At 48.2% G+C, this 25,569-nt stretch overlaps 1 protein-coding gene across 1 annotated transcript in view; it reads left to right on the top strand.

The window, feature by feature from the left end:
- The window catches only part of PLG (plasminogen), a 176,549-nt gene that overhangs the window by 87,603 nt on the left and 63,377 nt on the right, over window positions 1–25,569 (top strand). Inside the window, exon 8 of the mRNA XM_068231734.1 lies at window positions 17,781–17,943. Within this exon, the coding sequence (XP_068087835.1) occupies window positions 17,781–17,943 (163 nt within the window). The remainder of the gene's footprint in view (window positions 1–17,780; window positions 17,944–25,569) is intronic.

Below are 25,569 nucleotides of genomic sequence, written 5' to 3'. Positions count from 1 at the left end.
GTACCTCTGAGTAAGATCGGAAATATAGGTTGGACAGATTTGTAAGTCAGACAAAGTATCTTGAATCTGATTCTGGACTGGATAGGAAGCCAGTGGAGGGATTCAAGGAGGGGATCCGCCGTGGTGGAGCGATGGGAGCAGTGGATAATTCTGGCTGCCGCATTCATGATGGACTGCAGTGGGGCTGTTCGGGTCATAGGGAGACCAGACAGAGGGCATTGCAGTAGTCAAGGCGGGAAATTATGAGGGCATGGATGAGGAGTTTGGTGGTGGCAGAGGTCAGGAAAGGACGAATCTTACAGATGTTACGAAGGTGGAAGTTGCAGGACTTTGTGAGGTTTTGGATGTGGGGAGTGAAGGAGAGTGAGTCCATGGTGACACCCAGACAGCGGGCTTGAGAGGTAGGGCGAATGGTAGTGTGGTTAACAGTGACATGCACATCTGGGAGGTTCATGGATGGTCGGGGTGGGAAGATCATAAATTCCGTTTTGTCTAGATTTAGTTTCAGGAACCTAGCGGACATCCAGGAGGAGATGGCTGATAGGCAGGAGGAGACCTTGTCCATGGTAGTGGTGGATATGTCAGGGGTGTGGAGGTAGATGTGGGTGTCATCTGCATACAGATGATAGTTAAAACCCATGGAGGAGAAAACCTTGCCAATGGAGGATGTGTATAGGGTGAACAGTAGGGGGCCAAGGACCGAGCCTTGGGGGACTCCCGTCAAGAGGTGGTTGGGGGTGGACGAGGACTCATTGAAGGCGGTCGTGAAGAAGTGGTTGGAGAGGTAGGATGAAAGCCAGGTCAGGGCGAGATCGTGAATGCCCATGGACTGGAGGGACTGGAGGAGAAGGGGATGATCTACTGTGTCAAAAGCTGCTGAAAGTTCAAGGAGGAGGAGAATGGAGTATTTACTTTCAGCTTTAGCTAAGGCAAGGTCATTGACCACTTTGGTGAGAGCGGTTTCAGTTGAGTGGGCAGGCCGAAATCCAGATTGCAGTGGGTCTAGCAGTGAGTTGGCATTGAGGTACTGGGTCAGGCGTTTGTGAACCAGACGCTCGAGGAGTTTTGAGGCAAAGGGGAGGAGGGAGATAGGCCGGTAGTTGGAGGGTAGCGAGGGGTCGAGGGAAGGGTTTCTTGAGCAGGGGTAGTACAGTGGCCTGCTTGAAGTCTGAGGGGAAGGTGCCTGTGGATAGGGAGAGGTTGAACAGGGTAGTGAGGACTGGGGCCAATTTCGCGAAGTGAGGCTGGAGTAAATCAGAAGGGATGTGGTCGAGGGGGGAAGTAGTGGTATGGGAAGTCTGCAGTAGGTGGTTGACTTCCTCGGTGGTAGTAGGAGTGAAGGATGTGAGGGGAGGATAGGGTGGAGGAGAAGCTGGTTGGGAGGGGATGGGAGGTGAAGACTGGAGATTGGATATTTCCTGACGGATGGAGATAATTTTGTTGGTGAAGTGGATGGCTTAATCTGTGGCAGAGAGGGAGAAAATGGAGGGGGGGGGGGGTTTAAAGGATACCCCAGCTGAAATGGGACATAATGAGATAGACATGTGTATGTACAGTGCCTAGCACACAGATAACTATGCTGTGTTCCTTTTTTTATTTTTCTCCCTGAAAGAGTTAAATGTAAGGTATGCAAATGGCTGACTCAGTCCTGACTCAGACAGGAAGTGTCCACAGTGTGACCCTCACTGATAAGAAATTCCAACTATAAAAAACTTTCCTAGCAGAAAATGGCTTCTGAGAGCAAGAAAGAGGTAAAAAAAGGGGGAATTTCTTATCAGTGAGGGTCACACTGTAGTCACTTCCTGTCTGAGTCAGGACTGAGTCAGCCAATTGCATACCTGATATTTAACTCTTTCAGGCAGAGAAAGAAAAAAAGGAACACAGCATAGTCATCTGTGTGCTAGGCACTGTACATACACATGTCTATCTCATTATGTCACATTTCAGTTGGGGTATCCTTTAAGCAGAGAGTTGAAAGTGGCAAAAAGAGGCCGGGGGTTGGAAGCTTGATAAAGTATTCCTGCTTTGCATTAGCAAGGGCAGTGTGGAACTGCAGAAGGTTAGTCTTGTACTATAGGAAATCCTGGTTAAGTATAGTTTTCCTCCATTTCCGTTCAGTGGTGCGTGTTTTCCTCTGGAGGTTGCGAGTATGGATAGTGCGCCAGGGCTGGGGGTTAGGGAGTCAGTTGCGGCAAAATATTGGTGGAGCAGCTTCCTCTAGGGCTGATAAGAGAGTTTGGCGATACTGAGCTGCAGCAAGATTAGGACAGTTTAGGGTGGGGAGAGTGGAGGAGAGGGCATGGAGGGCGTCAGCAAGGACGCTAGGGTTGAGCTTGCGTAGGTCTCGCTGCCATCGACCAGGTGGGTGGGCAGGTAGTTTGGAGGTGCCTTTTGTGAGGAGGTTGAAGGTGAGAAGGTGATGGTCTGAGGGTGGAAAGGGTGCGATGTCAAGGTCTGCAATGGTGGTGGATTTAGTGAATATAAGGTCGAGAGTGTGACCTGCAGTGCAGGGGCTTTTCTAGGGTCCTTGAAGATCGGGGGCACTAGGTGGGGGGTACATGGCAAAAATCGGCGTGGCCATGAGGTGAGTGGGCGTGGCCATGGGTGGGGCCAAATGTACATAAACTTAGCAGCGGTGTAAGCTACAGATAATGGGCCTGCCCATAAAAATATTGGATGGAGCCCCCTGTCCTTTATTTAGATAATTTACAATCAGTATAGGCATAAATCAAAGATGTATACGCACATACAATTTTGATTGGTCAATCACTGACCAATTTTACCACCCCCGTGCAGTAAGTGGGCCAACAGACAATGAATTTGATGAACAGAGCTAAAATTGGCTAATCAAAATTGTTTGTGTGTACCAGTCTTTACAGCTAATACTGTACATACTGAAAGTAGCAGGGATCAGCATACAATACAGCTGGTTTACAATCAGTAAAGGCACAGAGTAACACCTTATACTGTACACACTGGAGGTAGATCAGCACACAGTGCAGGCACTAGAGAATAGCGTATACTGTACATACTGTAGGCAGCAGAATTCAGCACACTGCAGCTAGCGCGCCGAAAAATATGAGGGTCACGTTGTGCGGTGCGCTTGGCGTGCCGCACCGAAAAAATGGGTGGGCCATGGACCAGAATGTGGGTGTGGTAACGGGTGGAGACAAATTTACATGAACCTGGCAATGGTGGGACATTAGATTAGGACAGTGGTGGAGAACCTTTTGGAGGCCGAGTGCCCAAACTGCAACCCAAAAGTCACTTATCTATCGCAAAATGGCAACAGCAATTTAAACTAAATACTGTACAAACGTTTTTAACTCATACATGAACATTATGGAAAATCCAAGTTGCAAATAAACTGTGAAGATAAACAATTTCATCCATCCTACTCCTGAAAAATACAATTGAAGAGAAATCGAGAGCCCAATATGGTGTAGTATGTCAAGACAGATTGAATAATCGAGACAGTGAGATGGTAATACTCACAAACATGGGTTACCGCTCAGTTAACCACTCAATAGGCAGGTGAGGAGATTAGACCTGTCCTCACTCAGGATTAAGAAGTCGCTCTCTGTAGATAGGAGAAAAAGGGTAGATCACCCCTCCACCTGGGGTGGACTTGGATATACTGGTAGGTGAACAGAGGCGCCCGTAGAATAAAAGTACATACATTTTTTTTTAAAATTGCTGGGAGGAAGTGGTGGACTTGCTTCCATTAAAGCAGACACCAAGAACTGTGATTAAATAAATAAATACACTTTTATTGAAGATACCCCAAGGATGCAACGCGTTTCGTGGGCACAGCCCACAGAGGTGCTCTGCTTGCTATTACAGAATTGCTGTTGTTTATCCCCTGTTTATTGCCTGAAGAAGTGGGCTGTGCCCGCGAAACGCGTTGCATCCTTGGGGTATCTTCAATAAATGTGTATTTATTTATTTAATCACAGTCCTTGGTGTTTGCTTTAACGGAGGCAAGTCCACCACTTCCTCCCAGCAATTTTTAAAAATTTTATGTACTTTTATTCTACTGGCGCCTCTATTCACCTACCAGTATACTCCTGAAAAACGTATTCAATTTTTTAGAACCTCCCAGTTTTATTTTCTGTTTTAAGCTAAAAAAGTAGGTTTAATGCTATTGTCTCATATGATGAGGATTCAGCTTTTCCCATAGTCTCGCAGTTAGCAATCATGTGACCCCCAACAAGACAAATTCAGCAATCATGAGGCCCCCCATCAAGACAAATTCAGCAATCGTGAGGCCCCTATCAAGACAAATTCAGCAATCATGAGGCCCCCAACATGACAAATTCAGCAATCGTGAGTCCCCCGACATGACAAATTCAGCAATCGTGAGGCCCCCAACAAGACAAATTCAGCAATTATGAGGCCCCTAACAAATCATGAGGCCCCCAACAAGACAAATTCAACAATCTTGAGGCCCCCAACAAATCATGAGGCTCCCAACAAGACAAATTCAGCAGTCATGAGGCACATAAATAGACACCATTTCACATAAATAGCCAGAATGCCCCCTTAATATGGAAGACACCTCTCACCTGGCCTGAATTCTCCTCTACTGGCTGCTGTGCCTGGCAATACTGTTTTTGGCTGGATTGGGAATGATGTGTGGGCTGAAAGGCCTGGCAGTGATGCTGTGGCCGATGCTGTGGCTGGGTTGGCTGGCGGTGATGCTGTGACCTAACTGGCGGTAATGCTGGGCTGTTGAAGTAAATGCTGGCCTGACTGGAGGTGATACTGTGGCCTTTTTGACAGTGATTCTGGGCTGGTTGGCTGGTGGTGATGCTGGGCTGGCTGGCCTGGATAGTTAAGGTAGTGACAGGTGCCCCCTAGTTAAGGTAGCGCCAGGAGTCCCCCAGTTTAGGTAGCGACCAGTGGTGCTCAGCAGAGCTCGAATATTCGAGTAGCTCGAATATTCGAGCTCTTTTTTCAGCTATTCGAGCTCGAATACCGAGCTCGAATAGCTGCAGCTACTCGAATGGGCTATTCGAGTGAACTCGAATAGCCCATTCACTATTCGAGCTATTCGAGCTAACAGCGCTATTCGAGCTCGAATACCGAGCTCGAATAGCGTCATAGCCCAGATTGATGTCCTTAGAGCCAATCAGAGGGCTCCCAGGCCCTCTGACGGCAGCCAATCACAGAGGGGGACCCTGGCCAGCCCCTACCCTATAAATAGCGGCTGCCATGTTCCGTTTTTCCGTCCTTGCCTGACTTTGTACAGAGAGAGATCTGCTCCTTTGTGCTTTGGCTTAGCAAGAGCTTTATTGTGGTCAACTACCTAGCGTTTTTGCTCACATACACCTCCTATACACACCTATATTGTTGTTAGTTAGATAGACATTGTATTTTAGTTAGTAGCTTGTGTGTTACATAGAGACAGACACAGCTGCTGCAGGCAAGCTTACACTGCTTTAGGCCTCAGGGCCTTGGCTGTGTGGGCAGCTGTCCTCCTGTGACTGTCCTCTGTTAGTTTATTATACCAGTGTTTCTGCTGTCCTACCTTTACTACTGAGTGATTGTATTTTGTAGTAACTGTACTAGGACACTCACTGTCACTGTTTGTTCATAGCTCCTGCGTGTGTGCGTGCACAGTACACACACACTATTTCCTTCTGATTACTATTGATTATTGTAATTTCTAGTTGTACTTACTAACTACTTACTACTAGGGACACTCAGTCACTGTTCATAGGCTAGCTCCTGCGCTGCGTGTGTGTGTGCGTGCACTGTCAGTACACACACTCTATTTCCTTCTGATTACTACTGATTATTGTAATTTCTAGTTGTACACTTACTTACTACTTACTACTAGGGACACTCAGTCACTGTTCATAGGCTAGCTCCTGCGTGTGTGTGTGTGCGTGCACTCAGTACACACACTCTATTTCCTTCTGATTACTATTGATTATTGTAATTTCTAGTTGTACACTTACTTACTACTACTTACTACTAGGGACACTCAGTCACTGTTCATAGGCTAGCTCCTGCGTGTGTGTGTGCGTGCACTGTCTGTACAGTACACACACTCTATTTCCTTCTGATTACTATTGATTATTGTAATTTCTAGTTGTACTTACTAGTAACTACTTACTACTAGGGACACTCAGTCACTGTTCATAGGCTAGCTCCTGCGCTGTGTGTGTGTGTGCGTGCACTGTCAGTAAACACACTCTATTTCCTTCTGATTACTACTGATTATTGTAATTTCTAGTTGTACACTTACTTACTACTTACTACTAGGGACACTCAGTCACTGTTCATAGGCTAGCTCCTGCGTGTGTGTGTGCGTGCACTCAGTACACACACACACACACACACACTCTATTTCCTTCTACTTAATCTGATTACTACTGATTATTGTATTTTCTAGTTAGTGTACTAGGGGACACACTCACTGTTCACTGTTCACACTTATACTGATTACTGAATTATTGTATTTTGTATTAGTACTGTACTAGTAATCACTTAGCGATCTAATCACTTAGTGATTAGTGTCACCTCACCCACCAACCCACTCCATTAAAGTACCCCACTTTTTCACCCGCCCTTTTAAAAAACTTTTTTTGTTTACGCCCAAAACATCTAAGATGTCTGGAAGTGGCAGCCAGCGCGGTTTGGGCAAGGGGAAGGGCAGCAAGTGAATCAAGAGGAGAGGGAGCAGCATTGTGGCAAGCCGCGGCCGCGCCACCATGCACAGTTCCGCAGCAGCTGCGTCAGTGGCTAACATTCCTCCTATAGCCACTGGCCGTGGACGCCTTGGGCGCCGCCCAGCAGGAGCAACTCACGCTGCAAAGACACAGCAGCAGCAGCGTGTAGTACCTGCTCCTATTTTCCTCCAGCCGGGTCGGAAACGTCCCATTGAGGAAAAGGAGGCAGACACTGTGGTGCAACTGATGACGGAGGATGAGCAGCCCGCCATCAGCTCTGCATCCGAGGCCTCCACCCTCACCACCACCACCCCTGTTCGCAGCAGCCGCCCAGCAGGGCCTGTGGAGGAGGCCAGTTCACCGTCAGTCGCCGACCTGTCATTCAGCAGTCTTTTGACCCCAGGCATCATGAGTAAATTGTCTGCTGTTGTTGGCGATCTTGAGGAGGAGATGCTGATGGGCACTTTGGGGGAGGAGGGATTGGACAGCAAGACTGTGGCGACAGTCAAGCAGCCCATCCATGCATCAGGAGAGGAGTTTGGGGGGTCATCATCCCAGCAGGACATGTTTCAGGAGGGGGAGGATGATGATGATGATGATGACGTGCTGACAGACAAATACTGGGTGCCGCCACCACCAGCACCTGGGGATGTCGTCATCAGCAGCTCTGAGGAGGAGGATGCGCTTGTGGGCCTTGCAAGGAGGCGCATCATTGCAAGCATTGGCAGCAGTAGGCAGGTCCCACAGCCTGCTGGTGTCTCAGGCTCAGCAGCAGCAGCAGCACCATCTGCCAGTACCACCACCAGCCGCACCCAAGCCCCGCCCCAACCACCACAGGGAGACAGGCAGCAGCGGCTCCAGGCCGTAGGGGGTTGTTTTTGTCACCAATCTGGCGATTTTTCACCATGCCCACAGTGTACAGCAAGTACGCCACTTGCAACCACTGTCAGCGGAAGTTGAGCAGAGGTGCAGACCCCTTAAAGTTCAGCACCAGCTCGCTCATCAACCACCTTGCTGCGAAACATTTCCACCAGCATGAGGAGTTCCAGAGGCTGAAGGCATCTGGTGCTGGCAGTGGCACCACACCCATCACTGCACAGCCTGCAGCAGCAGCAGCAACAGCAGCCACCCGCCCTCCTGCTCCTCCAGCAGCACCAGCAGGAGTGCGGAAACGCACTGCTCCTCCCCCCTCTGCAACTCCTGCCGCCGACACTAAGGCCTGTTCTGGCAGCCAGTCCTCAGTGGCCTCCTCTGCTGTCTCCGCTGATTCCCGTGCCAGCAAAAGGCCACGCCAGAGCCTTTTGAGCGAGTCCTTCCAGGGGGTGGTTAGGGCTCTGCCTCCCAGCAGCCGTCGCGTGCGTCAGCTGAACGGCTTGCTGGCACGGGCTATGTGCTCCCAACTCCTGCCGTACACGCTCGTGCAGGAGGTGAGCGACATGCGTGCGCTGCTTGCTTGTGCAGCCCCAGACTGGCAGCTCCCCAGCAGACACTTTTTCGCCCGCAAGGCCATTCCTGCACTGCACCGCTTTGTGATGGCCAATGTGGAGCGAGGGCTGGAGCACGCGGTTGGTGAAAGGGTCCACGTCACCATTGACTCCTGGAGCAGCCGCTTCGGGACAGGCCGCTACCTGTCCTTCACTGTCCACTGGGTCAGCTTGGTGGAAGGGGGTGAGGATGGGAGAGCAGCAGCGGGCACAGCAGCAGCAGCAACACAGTGGGTGGTGCCACCCCGCAGGGTCAGGGGAACTGCAGCAGGTTCCTCCGATCCTCTGCCATCCTCCGGCACACCTGGCCAAACCCCCCGCCTCAGCATCAGCGTGAAGGCCCGCCACTGCCAAGCGCTGCTGCAGTTGGTCAGCCTTGGGAAGACCAAACTGACGGCAGCCCATGTGTTGGCCAAACTCCAGGAGCAGGAGAGGATTTGGCTGACCCCCAGAGGCCTCAGAGTCGGAGAGGTGGTGGCCGACAATGGGGCCAATCTGGTTGCCGCAATTGACAGGGGAAACCTGACCCACATCCCCTGTCTTGCCCACGTGCTGAACCTGGTGGTGCAGAAGTTCTTGCGCACCTACCAGGGGATGGGCGAACTGCTGGAAACGGCAAGGAACGTTGTGCGTCACTTCCGGCGCTCGGCTGCAGCCTGTGCGAGCCTGGAAGACGTGCAAAAGGAGCTGGAGCTGCCACGCCATCAGCTGATCCTTGACGTTCCAACTCGCTGGAACTCCACCCTGGCGATGTTGGAGCGTCTGGTTGAACAGAAGCACGCTGTCAACCAGTACCTTGCCCAGGCCACTGTTTCCGCCGCTCAGAGAAGGGACAAGACCAGCAACATCCCGTCCATCGTCCCCGATGATGACTGGAGGCACATGCAGCAGGTGTGCTTAGTGCTGGCTCCCTTTCTGCAGGCCACTAACATGGTGAGCAGGGACCATGCTATGGTCTGCGAGTGGGTGCCCCTGGTTTGTCTGCTGAACAGGGCCCTCGATGCTTTGCTGGAACAGGGAGCGGCAGCCTTGGACCAGCAGGAGCGGCAAGCAGCTGCACAGTCCACCTCTGAGGGGGAGGAGGAGGAGGACTTGGTGGAGGTCCCTGACCTTGCTGCTGATGAGGGGGATCAGCACAGCGCAGCTGAGTTGGTGCAGGGGTGGAGAGAGGATGAGGCGGCAGAGGAGGAGGATAAGGACAGCACTGCCGTCGATGTGCCAGCACACGTGGCCCGCCTCTTCCCAATGGCAGCGCACATGCTGACGTGCCTGCGCAAGGACCCCAGGGTGATCCAGATGAAGCAGAGGGAGGACATCTGGATCAGCATGATGTTGGACCCACGCCTCAAGGGGAAGTTGAGCCAGTTCCTGCCGCCTGCAGGAGGAGACCCAGCGCAATAAATAAGGAGCTTGCAGCAGGCCCTTGTTGAGCGCTTGGAGGAAGCCTTCCCCCAGCCTTCCACCCCCACTGTCCAGCCAGCACAGAGGCAGCAGCAGGTGCCTGCATCCAGCAGCAAGTGCCCCACAGACCTGCTGTCTCTCAGCAACGAGCTCTACAGGACTGTAGAGGCTCCGGCAGCAGTGACTAGAGAGGAGGTGCATGCAGCAGCATCCTCCTCCGGTCACAGCCAGCGCCTGACCCGAATGGTGGCTGACTACATGGGGTCCTACAGCGGGCTTGACAGCGATGCCCCTGTTGATCCCATGGAGTATTGGGTCAAGCGCCTGGAGATCTGGAGCGAGCTGGTGCAGTACGCCCTGGAAGTGCTGTCCTGCCCCCCTTCCAGCGTGCTGTCCGAGCGCTGCTTCAGTGCAGCTGGTGGCGTGGTCACCGAGAAACGCTCACGTCTGTCTCACAAGTATGTGGACAGACTGACGTTTCTCAAGATGAACCAGGCGTGGGTGGAAGGCGAGTTCCTGGCCCCTGTTGTCGGCGAGAGGGGGACATGAACTGGCTGCCGGAAGAACCATCGTTAATGTGCCTTACCACCCTTTACCACCTCCTGGCTCCTGCTCACTAAGCCAGCCTGGTTCACTTTGACTATTACGTCGCCTGCAGCCACACATTTTACATCTACAGTGAGCTGTGTACTGCCCTTCTGCTGTCTGTCTGTCTGTGTTTCCCACTGCCAGGGTACACAGATTTACCTTTTGCTGCCACTCTGCCACCAGCTATTACGTCAAACAATAGCTATATCTGTGTAATTTGCTGTAAAAAAAAAAGTAAACCATTAAAAAAAAAAAAAGGTTTAATTTTTCTGAGGTGCCCGGGTTGAAAACTCTGTTGTCCCAGTTGTGTATTGGACACGATGTGGGCTGCACGACCGCTGTCTGGGACCTCCTGTTGTGTTTATTTACAGCCCTGGTATCAACGCTAGGTACCAGGGCTATTATGTCACGCTGCCTACCTACCTGCTGCCACACTCACACTACTCTCCTCCATTCATCCTGCTGCTGCTGCTGCCTGTCTGTGTTTCCCACTGCCAAGGGTACACAGATTTTACCTTCTGCTGCTGCCACTCTGCCACCAGCTATTACGTCCAACAATAGCTATATCTGTGTAATTTGCTGTAAAAAAATAAAAACAGTAAACCATTAAAAAAAAAAAAAGGTTTAATTTTTCTGAGGTGCCCGGGTTGAAAACTGTGTTGTCCCAGTTGTGTATTGGACACGATGTGGGCTGCACGACCGCTGTCTGGGACCTCCTGTTGTGTTTATTTACAGCCCTGGTATCAACGCTAGGTACCAGGGCTATTATGTCACGCTGCCTACCTACCTGCTGCCACACTCACACTACTCTCCTCCATTCCTCCTGCTGCTGCTGCTGCCTGTCTGTGTTTCCCACTGCCAAGGGTACACAGATTTTACCTTCTGCTGCCACTCTGCCACCAGCTATTACGTCCAACAATAGCTATATCCGTGTAATTTGCTGTAAAAAAAAAAAAAAAAAGTAAATCTTTAAAAAAAAAAAAAAAAAAAAGGTTTAATTTTTCTGAGGTGCCCGGGTTGACAACTGTGTTGTCCCAGTTGTGTATTGGACACGATGTGGGCTGCACGACCGCTGTCTGGGACCTCCTGTTGTGTTTATTTACAGCCCTGATATCAACGCTAGGTACCAGGGCTATTATGTCACGCTGCCTACCTACCTGACTGCCTGCTGCCACACACTCATCCTCCTCCTCCTGCTGTTGAATTTACCTCCTGCTGTCTGTGTGTTTCCACTGCCAGGGAGCACATACAATGGCGCTTCCAACATGCGTGCGCCACCAGCTATTTATTACGCTCAAAAATAGCTGCATTTCTTTAAAAAAACAAAAAAAAATATATTCTTTTTATTAATACTTTGTGATATTATTTTTAGAGGTGTCCGGGTTGAAAACTGTGTTGTCCCAGTTGTGTATTGGACATTATGTGGGCTTCACGACCGTTGTCTGGAACCTCATGCTGTGTATTTACGGCCTGGTACCACCGCTAGGTACCACACAGCCTATTATGTCTCGCTACCTGCCTCATTGACTGCCTGCTGCCACACAATCATCCTCCTCCTCCTGCTGCTGCTGCTGAATTTACCTCATGCTGTCTGTGTGTTTCCACTGCCAGGGAGCACATACAATGGCGCTTCCAACATGCGTGCGCCACCAGCTATTTATTACGCTCAAAAATAGCTGCATTTCTTTAAAAAAATATATATAAAAGAGAAATAAGTGAAGAAGAAGAAGACGATATAGAAGAAGAAGAAGATATAGAAAAAGAAGAAGACGAAATAGAAAAATAATAATAAGAAGAGGATATAGAAAAAGAAGATATAGAAAAAGAAGATATAGAAGAAGAAGAAGAAGATGAAGAAGAAGATGAAGAAGAAGAAGATGAAGATGAAGAAGATGAAGAAGAAGATGAAGAAGATGAAGATGAAGAAGAAGACGATGAAGAAGAAGATGATGAAGAAGATGAAGATGAAGAAGAAGAAGAAGATGAAGAAGAAGAAGAAGAAGAAGACGATGAAGAAGAAGATGATGAAGAAGATGAAGAAGATGAAGAAGAAGAAGAAGATGAAGAAGAAGATGAAGAAGAAGATAAAGAAGAAGATGAAGAAGATGAAGATGAACAAGAAGAAGAAGAAGATATAGAAGAAGAAGAAGATATAGAAGAAGAAGATATAGAAGAAGAAGAAGAAGAAGAAAATGAAGAAGAAGAAGAAGATATAGAAGAAGAAGAAGAAAATGAAGAAGAAGAAGAAGATATAGAAGAAGAAGAAGAAGAAGATATAGAAGAAGAAGAAGAAGAAGATATAGAAGATAAAGAAGAAGAAGAAGAAGTATATACACTACTGAACAGAATTTTGGACACAACTTCTCTTCTCTTTCCACCTTTTTTTTTTAAAGGAACATCCCCACATAATCACTTGCTGTTGTTACTTGGGAAAAAAGATGTTTCTTGCATCATTCACCCTCAAAACAAGTGTTGGAAGCTATTTAAGGCCAATTCGAATAGTCAGCTCGAATAATGAGCTCGAATACCGACTCGAATAGTGAGCTCGAAGTCCGAGGTCGAATCGAATAGCAAAAAATATTCGACTCGAATATTCGACCGAATTCGAATAATTTACTATTCGAATTTGACCAAACTCGAATAATAAAAAGGGGTATCCGAGCATCACTGGTAGCGACAGAAACCCCCCAGTTTAGGTAGTGACAGGCGCTCCCCAGGTTAGGTAGTGAGTGACCGGGACCCCCAGGTTAGCTAGTGAGTGACAGGCTCCCCCCAGGTTAGGTAGTAAGTGACAGGCGCCCCCTAGGTTAGGTAGTGAGTGACAGGGACCACTAGGTTAGGTAGTGAGTGACAGGGACCCCCAGTTATGTAGTGAGTGACAGGCGCCCCCAGGTTAGATAGTGAATGACAGGGACCACCAGGTTAGGTAGTGAGTGACAGGGACCACCAGGTTAGGTAGTGAGTGGCAGGGACCCCCAGTTAGGTCGTGAGTGACAGGGACCCCCAGGTTAGATAGTGAGTGACATGGACCACCAGGTTAGGTAGTGAGTGACAGGGACCCCCAGTTAGGTAGTGAGTGACAGGGACCACCAGGTTAGATAGTGAGTGACAGGGACCCCAGGTTAGATAGTGAGTGACAGGGACCCCCAGGTTAGATAGTGAGTGACAGGGACCCCCCATTAGGTAGTGAGTGACAGGGACCACCAGGTTAGATAGTGAGTGACAGGGACCACCAGGTTAGATAGTGAGTGACAGGGACCACCAGGTTAGATAGTGATTGACAGGGACCCCCCATTAGGTAGTGAGTGACAGGGACCACCAGGTTAGATAGTGAGTGACAGGGACCCCCAGGTTAGATAGTGAGTGACAGGGACCTCTGTTAGGTAGTGAGTGACAGGGACCACCAGGTTAGATAGTGAGTGACATGGGCCCTAGGTTAAATAGTTAGTGACAGGGACTCCCAGGTTAGGTAGTGAGTGACAGGGACCACCAGGTTAGGTAGTGAGTGACAGGGACCACCAGGTTAGGTAGTGAGTGACAAGGACCACCAGGTTAGATAGTGAGTGACAGGGACCCCCGTTAGGTAGTGAGTGACAGGCGCCTCCAGTTAGGTAGTGAGTGACAGGTGCCGCCCTGTTAGGTAGTGAGTGACAGGCACCCCCCCCCCCTGTTAGGTAGTGAGTGGCAGGTGCCCCCCTCATCTCACAGCCAGCAGCGTCAGACCTCAATCAGCAGGCGACCCGACCAGGTAGAGCGGGCACTGGGCGCACCACGAAGTATATGCGGAAGTGATGTCACTTCCACATATCAGCGGTGTCCGCTAGGTCCTAGTGCCTGCTCTATCTGGTCGCCCGCTGATCGAGGTCTGATGCCCTGGCACAAGGGGCAGCGGGGACAGCCGGGGTGGCAGCGGGCACCCCTGGGGAACAGATCGGTGGCACCCCAGGACAGATTGGGGGTCCCCCCAAAATAGGGCTAGCGACGCCCCTGCTGCAGTGTGAGTGGGGGTGTTGGTGTGTTGTACTAGTCCAAGTGAGTTGGCAATGGTGAGTAGTCGGGTCACAGCGGAGTTCTGGGCTTCATCGATGGGAATATTGAAATCCCCAAGGATGAGGGTGGTGAGGTCAGAGGAGAGGATGTGAGGGAGCCAGGAGGCAAGGTCATCAAGAAATTGTGGGGTGGAGCCCAGAGGGCGGTATAAGACCGCAACAATGGCAGGGAGGGGGTGGTAGAGGCAGATGGTGTGGGCCTCGAATGATGTGAATTGTAGGGAGGTAGGTGGGGTGAGGACACGGAAGGTGCAGGATGAGGAGAGGAGCAGACCCACCCCTCCCCCATTCCTGTTGTCTGGTAGTGACTTTTAGTGACGTGTTTAGATAATCACAGCACAAGGCGTTAATTTACCGCTCTGCTCGGGAATGTCAGCTTTTCATGCTGAAACAGCTGTTATGAATTTACATTTTGCTAAGTGCTCGGTAAAGTCAGCTGTTTTCAGCATTACTGCATGCGGGAATGCTTTATGAATGATAGCCAATGAAAGCAGGGGAAGGTGAAGTACACTATAAAGGCTGACAATTGATGAATGCCTGTCATTTTCGTGACTGCTGAATACACATAGATATGCTTCTAGTTTCTAGCTGGTATGTGAGGGATACAGTAGTTTCCAGCTATCTCTTAATCACAGCTGTAAGCTTCCCATGTACATATTGTATGGCTTAAGGTGCGTACACGCACTATTGTAGCAAACAACGGGTTCGTCAGACCCTCCCGCGGTGCGGTCGTTCTGCCGACAGTAGTACGTGAGTACAGGCTGTCGGCAGACTGATAAGACTGATCCGATGGCAGAACGACCGCACCGCGGGAGGGTCTGACGGACCCGTTCTTCGTTACAATAGCTTCTTCAGGCAAAAATGGGAGCACAACTCAGTGGGTCAAGCAATAAGTTTGAGCGCCCACTGAGTTGTGCTCCCATTTTTGCCTGAAGAAGCGGGGTCACGCCCGCGAAACGCGTTGCATTTGTGGAGTTGAATAAATTACTTGACAATTCTATTTTATTGAGACTCAAGTGAGTTTTCTTTTTTTGTAAGAGGGAGGTGAGTCCACCTTAACATCCCCCTCTCCTTTTAAGCGGTTTTTAAAACGTTTTACTCTACTCTGGCGCCTCTGTATACCGAGTTTTTGCTGATCTTCTAGTCCACCCTGGGTGGAGGGGTGCATCCCCATCTACTATCTACAGAGAGCGACTTCTTAACCTGAGTGGGGTCAGGTCCTAATGCTCCCCACCTGCATTTAAAGTGGTTGCCTATTGGTAACCCGTGTTTGTGAGTATATATATATACATAAAATTGTATTGAACTCTTCATTTTACCTGACAATACTGCACCATATTGGGCTCTCGATTCTCTTCTTGTTTTTAAGCATTCGTTACAATAGTGCGTGTGTACGCACCTTTACACTTTGAATGCTCATAGATAACACTTTAGAAACAGGCAGACAACCAAATGATCCTTCACACACTGAATGTGCTGTCCTCACAAGGGCTCAGACACACTACGGGTTTTTTTGAGCGTTTTTTTTAAAAATCGCTCCCAGTTACTTGCATTAAAATCACGGTAAAAATTGCCGCGGTCATTTATGTTTTTACGCGTACGCAATCGTGGTGTTTTTAAGTGATTTTTACCCCAATTTTCATACAAGTGAATGGGAGCGAATTTTTAAAAAGCGTTTAGAAAGCGCTAATCAGTCGCAAACGGTAACAAAAGCACTTATAGTGTGTCTGAGTCCTTAGGGCCTGATCCCACTGCTGTATTTATAGAAACACATGCATTTTTAATTTTAATTTTTAATGCGTTTCAAAATGCTTAAAAACCGCATGCATTTCTATGCGTTTTTTACAAGGCCCTGAGTGTGTTCCTTTGTGTTGCCCCTGCCCATCCAGTAGCACCCAGTATAACCCCCCACCAAGACACACAATGTGATCTTCCATCCAGTGTGACCTTCTCCACCCTGTTACTTTTTCATGCCACCCGGCTGGAAAAAAATTCTGGGGAGAACACTGAAGGGTCATATATCTACGCCCCTGTGTGGGAACTCAAGTCCTGCGGAGCATAGATATACTGCCCACTACAATTTAATCTCTACTGTAGTCATAGTCTAATGCCCCTACCATAATCTAGGCATAGGGCCTTCTTGTAAACAGTGCCCTGGTGGAGATTAGGCCCTGGGACACCAATGCTACAAGGTGAGAGTGAAATAAAGTACAATGCGTGCTGATACTTGCTTTAAAAAATCATAGGAAACTGTCCCCACTGTTTTTGCAATTTTAAATCAGGCCTCGGGATCTGTTAACGTCCTTCAAATAAATTTATAACAACATTTACAAAAACTACAGTGCAGAGTGTGAAACAGAGACATACCGTAATTTTTAGACTAGAAAACGCTCCTGATCATAAGATGCACCTAGGTTTAGAGGACATAAACCAGGGAAAAAATATATATACTAAACCTGGTGCATCCATTGTGTATATTGTGGATTATGCCCTCTTTGTACCTCATGCCCCCTTGTACCTTTTGTGTCCTACTATGTCCTCTTTGTGTCCTCCTCTATGCTGCTTTGTGCCCCCCTTGTGTCTTCTTCTATGCCTCTTTGTGTCCCCCTGTGCATCCATGGTTAAGGGGCATCTTGTGGATTATGCCCCCTGTGTACCTCATGCCCCCTTGTGTCCTCCTGTGTCCCCATGTGTCCACATTTGTCCTCCTTGTGTCCCCCTATATCCTCTGTTTGTCCCTCTGTCCTCCTCTGCATGGGCACAGCACAGGGAGTGCCGGAAAGGTGGGTTGGAGGTTTGTATTGGCAGGCGTTCACAAGTCAGGAAGGAACTACCTGCATTTGGACTATACACGCTTCCATACGGATATGGAAGCGTGTATGATGTGCTGAAACGCAGGAACGGCAGAAGGGCATAGACTGCCCTTCTACCATTCACATCTGCTGCGCTCCGCAGCAGTACGATGCGCTGGGAAGCGCTTGCGTACTGCTGGCTGCATTTTGCTCGGAAGCTCAGAGCTGATCCCATCACTGTCAATGGATGGGATCAGCGGCGCAGATGGCATGCGATCGGATGCGCTGCGTTCGGATCGCACGGCCATCTGCGCTCCTCAGATGTGAACGAGGCCTAAGACACAGTGACTTTCCCACCCCCCCACACTTTTGGGGGAGAAAAAGTGAGTCTTATACTCCAAAAAATACAGTACATACCATATACATATAAACAGTGGCAGTGATCAGCTGATATTTTAAAACAGAAATAAAATCAGTAATACTCATACACTGCATGATGGATCAGAACATTAAGTTTTGAAAAGTGTGAGAAGGGGTCAGAAACTTTGGAGAGGGAAGTGAAGGGAAGAAGAAGGGAACATTTCCACATTTTCTGCCTGCACAGACATTTTCATGGATGGGAACAAAGAATGGCAATGGCAACCAACAAGCGCTCTAAGCCCTTACACATTATTCAAACATTTTTTCTTTCTGGAATTGGACTTTATGTTATTTAAGCTTATTCACTAAACAAGCTTTTTAAATAATGTTTTCAAATGTTAATACAATTTATCATTTTCCCCACTAAAGCTTCTAATCCACCTCCATCACCAGCGGGACTGCAGTGTTTGTCTGGGAACGGTGAGTCCTATAGAGGAAACATCGCTGTTACAGCTTCGGGAAAGAAATGCCAGTCTTGGAGTGCCCAGGAGCCCCAAACACACTCCAGGACCCCAGATAATTACCCTTGCAAGTAAGATATGCTTATATTCAATTTCATTGAGTTTCACAGTTTTATTATGATCAGTGATGCTCACCGGATGCTGTCACGAGTAATCACAAGTGATTACTTGTGATTTAAATAAGGTTTAATTGGCGCAGGTGTGCGGTGGGGATACAAGGGGTTATTTACCGCCCAGCATTCTGACTTGAAGGAGGAAATGTGCCAGTGTGAGGCTTGCAACGCGATCAATAGGACGCGTGCAAGCTCTTTGGAACGCAGGGCGGACGGCGGAATTATGGGTTAATAACCCCTTGTATCCCCGCTGCACACCTGCGCCAATTAAACCTTATTTGAATCACAAGTAATCACTCATGAGCATCGGGTGAGCATCACTGATTATGATAACTGATAAATCAGAATGAGTGCTTGGAAAACAGTGAAAAACTCTAGAGACTCTATGGAATGCAGCAAATCCAGGCTGATTTTTTTTTCTTGAGGCAGGGTAACACTTGGGGGTGATTTCACGCAAGGGTAACACTTTGGGGTTATTTCATGCAATGCAAAATTCTCACCACAAAATGCACCCAAAAAAAAAAAAGATGTATTCTTTATGGGCCTGCTTCGATTTTCAGAAGCATTTGTAATTCAGGTAATGATTGGCTATGGAAATCACTTGCGCATGGAATAAAGTAATGTATGTACTTCAAATACAGGAAAAGTGGTATGGGCGCTCCTCAAATGTCACAATGCCCGATACCTCGGGACTAAACGTCACCAGGCTGCTGGATAGATCGCTATATAATGGGGACAGCACTTCCCCTACTCTTTGTAATACACCGAAAAAAATGTCTGTACAGCGCTCACTCCCCGCAGTCGTACATAGATAAATTAGCCACAAAAAGTTCCACTGTTTGCAACTATCTCCAGTCTCTAGCAGAAATGAATACTCTCACCGGCGTGCAGAGGCTGATTTGTCACAGATCAGCTGAATGCGTATTTCTGATGAACTCCAAGTCTGCTCTCCTCTCACTAGCACCTCGAACCTGGCTCCACTTGTTCCTCAGAAAGACATATTTCATAACATAGCGTAAAACTGTAGCTTTAAATGTTCCAACTCTCCATACATGCAACAGTGAGTGCACCCTTGCAACGTGAGCGCTCCCCACTGCGTGTGCCCGTGCTGCAACCACCACCGAATTATTTAGGAGAAATTCCTGCTCACCGGATATATATGCTGCCCTGTCACAGACCAGCAATCAATCACATAGATGTCACAACTCCGGTTGTTCAATCAGCAGATTGGGGGGTAAAGTGGTTAATAATATCCTGGACATCTTGGATTTAAATAAATAAATAAAGTTTTTACAACGAATGCTACACAATATTGCAATGGAACAACTAAATTTTAGTAGCTTTCCCACCAAGTTCGTTATGCTGTCATAGAGGGGTGTTGCTAGGATCCTAAGAGATCCGGGGCACCAGAATGTGGGTGTGGTCATGGGTGGAGCCAAATTTACATGAACTTAACAGTGGTCTAAGTAGGCCTGCCCAGCCAAATGTTGGATGAAGCCCCCTTCTTCATTACTACAAAAAAAAAATAAATCAATGCAGCATATCACATAAATAGGTAGTGTCACTTAAACATAACTAGGCAGAGTTACCTGGCTTCTGTGCAGGCTGGTCTGGCTTTCTGCTGGGTGGGCTGGCCTGCCACCAGGTTATCTGGCAGTCCCCCCATAGCATTCCCTGACCTTCTAGTGGACCCCCTTCAATGCTCCCACAGGCCTCCCATTGAGGCAGCACAACTCCAAGCATGCCTCCATAGAAGAACCACAGCTCCCTGCATGCCCCCATAAAGGCATCACAGAGCCCAGCATGGCAACACAGCACCCAGTATGCCCACATAGAGACACCACAGCACCCAACCTACCCCCATTTATGCACCACAGCTCCCAGCATGCCCCCATAGAGGCTCTACAGCTCCGCAGCTATGACTTTGCCTTGGGGACATCCGGGGCACCCCAGAATAGATCCGTGGCACGTGCCATCGATCTTTGGGGCTAGCAATGCCCCTGCTCTCATATATTACTTAGGTGAAGGCTGAAAATGTTTGCCATGTAATAGCACGCAGGTTTTTTTAAATCTATACCAGGTTTATTTGAACCATTTACATTAGTTCTTTGAGCTTAGTCAGCCAACACGGTGTCAGTCAGTTTGCCAAAATATTGATGAAATGCTCTATTTTAAAGCAACCCTGTAAAACTATAAATAGATACCTCAGTACTTGGAATTCTTTGGATAGTGTAGAGCAGTGGTCAGGAACCTTTTTGGCTGAGAGAGCCATAAACACGACATATTTTAAAATGAGACATACATATGTGAGAGACATACAATATGTTTAAAACTAAATACAAGGAAATGTGTGCATTTTATGTAAAACCAACACTTTTTAAATACAATAAGTGTCTCAATTCTTTTTAATAATGTTGTTATGCAGTTGCTAATGGTTAGCAACTGCATAACCAGTTGCTAACGGTTAGCAACTGCATAAAACTTTATCAAAAAGAATTCAGAGACTTATTGGTTACCAATAGCAGCTGATAAATAAAGTACTTCTTACCCTGCATTAATGGGACTTCTGGAACTGTATGGTTTTGCTGATGGCTTTGTAGTCTGATTGATACGTGGTGAGGCAGAGTTTAATGCAGGCGCTGAGACTTCCATCCGTTAAACGTGATCGTAGGTTGGACTTAATGTGCTTTAGATGTGAGAAAGGCTGCTCACATGCATACGTAGAGCCAAACATTGTCAGTACAGCAATACTCACACTCTGCAGTGTGTGGTATGTGATGGAAAGTGCGTTACAAGTTTTGACAATCAGATGGTCCGGAGGTTCTCCCCACTTGTGTTTGCTCGCCAACTCTGCTTGCTGACATGCAAGTCTTTCCAAATTTTCATTCAGTGACTAGAACTTATTCGCCCACATGTCTGAGGCCTTCAGGTCAGCAGCTTGTAGCTCAAAATCTCTGACAGAGACACGCTTTGAATGACTACAGGAGAATAGATGTGAAGCCCGCTAGCTGCTGAAGATCAAAATGTTGAGCAGGGTCACTTGCTGTGCGTTCATCTTTAAACTCTCCCAGTTTTTTAAAAGTGTAGTAAATGACCTGATTCAATGTTGGTGATAAACAGTTCTAGCTTGTTTTCAAATGCAAACACTGCTTGTTGAAGGGATAAGACTGTATTTCCAACGCCTTGTATTTTCACATTGAGCTGGTTCAGATGTTCAGTCATGTCCACAAGATAGTAGAACTTCAGGAACCACTCAGTGTTGGCTAACTCAGGATGTTCGACATTTTTCATTTCAAGAAAAGTCCTGATTTCGCTCAGACAAGCTGAGCACTTTCCCTCTTGACAACCAACGCACACTGCTGTGCAAAAGCAGACCAGGATAATTATTCTCAACTTTATCCAGCAGTGTTTTAAATTGGCGATCATGTAAAGCTTGTGCAGCTATAAAGTTTACCACCCGAATGACCAGTGACATCACCTCACCAAGCTGTTCGCCACACATCTAAACACAAAGCGCCTCCTGATGTAGGAATGCAGGAAAACTTAGGATGGGTCTCTTTTCATGTTCACGAAGAAGCGATACGAATCCTCTGTTTATCCCCACCATGCATGGTGCATCATCAGTACACACTGAAATAGGTAGGTAGATTTTGTTTCTTTAGCAAACTCAGTGGAAGTCTTGAATAAATCCTCCCCTCTTGTTGTCCCTTTCATAGGCAAAATAGCAAGACTTTCCTCACGTATTGTTTCACCGACAGCATACCTTGCAATCACACTGAACTGGGATAAATGGTTTACGTCTGTTGACTCATCCAAAGCGAGAGAAAAGAATAGTGCTGCATTTATGTCCTTCACTTGTGTTGCTCCAATTTTGTTTGCCATCATGGTGGTATGATCATGAACAGTTCTTGCCGACAGAGGCATGTCTTTTATTCGTTTGATTATCTTGTCTTTATCCAAAAAGTCGTCAAACAGTTCAACATCAAGCATGAATGTTTTGGCATACTCCCCATCTGTGAATGGCTTTCCAGTGTCTCACAGTTGCTAAAGTACCATCAAAGCTAGCTGAATTCCAGTTACCTTGTTGGGTCCAATCATGGAGTTGCTGTTGACTAGCTTGCACAGTAGCTCTTTGCATGCTTTCTTACTGCTGTCCCCCACTGGATATTTCAATGCAAATGTAGTATGGCGTGTGTCAAAGTGCCACTGTAAATTTGACCATTTCATCAATGCAAAATTATCGTTGCATATTAGACACACTGCAGAACCTGTTCTCTTCCACAAAGGTGAATTCCTCTGTCCTGAAAAGTACAATACTGATCATCTTTTTTTCTTTTAGCAATCTTCTGCGATCAGCTTGATGACAGAGGTGAGGAGGATACCACCTTAGTTTGTGGTCCTTGGGCAGGGCAGAGATAATGAAAGACAGATATAGAGAGTGAACAGAAGCTGGCACTACAGGTTCCACTGGATGGAGCCGGTGCTGCTGGTGGCAGTAGTGCCACACCTTCCCTTGATGGGCCTGATAGGAGCGTGCTCTGGTACACAGATATACACTTATTTTAAAAGTGCGTAACTTTTGAAAACAGAGATAATGAAGGCAGGGTAGCCAATTGCGAATGTAGCTGGTGGGAAGTACCGTAACAGGCTGCCAAGACCGTGTCACACCAATGGGCGTGACCGCGGCAGCAGCCCCAGGACCGCCTAATGCCAATTGGCGTCAAGTCCTTGGGCCAGCTACTGCAGGAGATCGCGTGCAGGCTGCGCGTGCATCTCCTGCTTGGTAGGCGGGGCTCTGCCTTTAGTCTCCCAGCGGTGATCGCCGCTCGGTAGATTGTTAGACTGCGAAACTGCCGTCTTTTTACTTGGTATAGCGCTGCAATCTGCAGCAGCGCTGTACTGAGGACAGCTGTGTGACATGGCTGTCCCCTCTGTTGCTATGGAGGTGATCAGCTGTCTTAGGCTGAAGCCTATGACAGCCGATCGCGCTCATTGGCTGGCAGAGGGAGGGAGGGGGGATGATAAAATAAAAAAATTTAAAAAATTGTTATTTATTAAAAAAACAAAAACACCTGGGGGGGCGATCAGAGCTCTCTGTTGGTGGGGAGAAAAGGAGGGGGGGCAGTGGCGTAGCTAAGGCGTTGTGGGCCCTGATGCCAACTTTACAATGGGGCCCCCCAAGAACTCATAGCAATTGATACGGCACATCAAAACCTGCCAATGGTAACTACAGTGTCTGAGGTGCAAGAAGGGGATGGGGAACAGTTTGTTAATAATTACCACTATTCAAAGTATCTGTAGAAGTGATTATTATGAGCACAGGACCAATATAGAGCTAATACTGTAGTTGAGGGAAGGCCCTTCGGGGCCCCTCTGGCCCAAGGGCCCCGATGCGGTCGCTACCTCTGCAACCCCTATTGCTACGCCCCTGGGGGGGGGGGGATCACTTGTGTGCTGAGTTGTACGGCCATGCAGCTTGGCCTTAAAGCTGCAGTGGCCAATTTATCAAAACATGGCCTAGTCTTTAAGGGGGGTTTAACACTGCAGTCCTCAAGAGGTTAAAGGCTCCAACACAATTTAAACTCCTATGGATAAATTGTAAGACATGATTGCCATGTTTGACTCCACCTCAACACAAACCATACAATCAAAAATCATTACTTGGTATCTACTGGCTACTATGGTAGGATTAGGTTGGAACTCCACTGAGGACAGTCAGTGACATGACAGGAGGATGTGTTCACTAAAGCGCTGTAGAAGATATCAGTGCTACATAAATACATATTGGTAATATGGCAGGTAGGAACATTACACACTGGCGCTCCTCCTAGCTTAGCAGGTTCTTTTTTCATATAGTTGACACTGAGAATGGAGGAGGACACAGAGGTGTCCCCCTCCACTCATCAGCTCTGCTTCCCTCTGCTCTCCTTGTCGCCTCTGCTCATCACCTGTGTCTCCCTCCACTCTTCTTGACCCTTCTGCTTTCCCCTCTGATCTCCCAGTCCCCTCTGCTCATTACATATATGCCCTTCTTCAGACACGGTGCTGGGCGGAGGGAGATTGCTAAGGGTGGTGGGTGGGGAAGGCCGGTGAGGGTGCTGAGTGGGGGAAGGCAGGTCAGGATGCTGGGTGGGAGAGGCAGGTAAGGATGGGAGCAGCAGGTAAGGTTGCAGGGGGCGGGGGCAGGTCGAGATGGGAGCAGCAGGTCAGGTTGCATGGTGTGAGAAGGCGGGTCAGGATGCTGGTTGGAAGAGGCTGTTCAGGATGGGAGCAGCAGGTCAGGGTGTGGAGAGGTAGGACAAGGTGCTGGGTGGGCAATTGATATTGCTTGGTGGGGGGAGGCAGGTGAGGTGCTGGGTAGCAGGTTTAATAATCTAATAGTGCTGCATTGGAAGAGACAGTACACTTACCATGCCAGGCAGCTTCAAACAGTACGCAGTTCCACAGCACGGGCTTGGCTGACGTCATCACTGGCCGCAACACTCAGGCCACCAGTCCCTGCACTCTGCCAATGAATTTTGAGCAACACCATGGGGGTGGAGCTACAATACTCTGGCCGCGGCGGCTGGAGGAGGTGGCGTACAGCACATCCCTGTAAGGGTGGAGACGGTGCAGTGCAGGGAGCAGGCAGACATGTGATGATGGAAGCGGTGCACAGAGGAGGCGGCAGCACACTTATTTAAAATTTAGCACAGTATCCCTGGCCGCCCAGTCACCTGCTCTTTAGTGAGCCAGAGAGCTGTATGCAGCCATAAAAAGAGCCATATGTGGCTCATGAGCCATAGATTCCCGACCCCTGGTGTAGAGGTTTTCCAGATCCTTCTGCATGCCTCTGTTCCAGTGCCGGAACATATTTATCTTCTTCCATCTTCTTCCATAAATGTAGCTGTGATCAAGCTCAACAGAATTTGGCTTGCAGCAATGCGGGTCCAAGTAGATGCCTATTAGTAGCGTGTGCCTGCTTTGTTTTTTCCCCTGCATGAGTGCTTTTTTCTGCTGGGCATGCATGGACCGTACTCACAAATGCCCAGTGCAGTTTTTCTCATCCATGACCACGAAGAATCCTATAGTACTCATTGGGGCGAATAGGTATAGATGGCCCCCAGCACTGATACAGTCGGATTTAAGAGGGTCTGAGAAGCCTTCGGGAGATAAGACTGAGATAAGTCTAATTTCTCCAATTCCACACCGTACACAAAAGGAGTTCTAAATAAAATGCAAATGTATACACAATGGGATAAAAATATTCCAATCTATGCACAATGAGAACAAGGTATCAAATAAAATGCAAGTCTATGCATAGTGCTCTTCTTGTCTCTCCCCTTTTCCTGCCCCTTTGCGGCCCCTCCGTGTGCATACCTGTGACTCATGGATCAGGGGTGCCTCTAGCCATTTTGTCACTCCAGGCGAGAAAATCTGTGACGCAACCCCCCCCCCCCCCCCACACCCATGGCACCCTTCCATGAAAATAATTGTAATGCGGCAGCGTTTCACCAGGAAATAATCATAATGTGGCAGCGTTTCATCAGAAAATTCACAATGCGGGCAGCATTTCACCAGAAAATACACGTAATGTAAGGCTGC

Source organism: Hyperolius riggenbachi, chromosome 4 (assembly GCF_040937935.1).
Source record: "Hyperolius riggenbachi isolate aHypRig1 chromosome 4, aHypRig1.pri, whole genome shotgun sequence".
NCBI classification, from domain to species: domain Eukaryota; kingdom Metazoa; phylum Chordata; class Amphibia; order Anura; family Hyperoliidae; genus Hyperolius; species Hyperolius riggenbachi.
The sequence above is the reverse complement of the archived record's forward strand: the minus strand, read 5'-3'. Positions and strand labels throughout refer to the sequence as shown.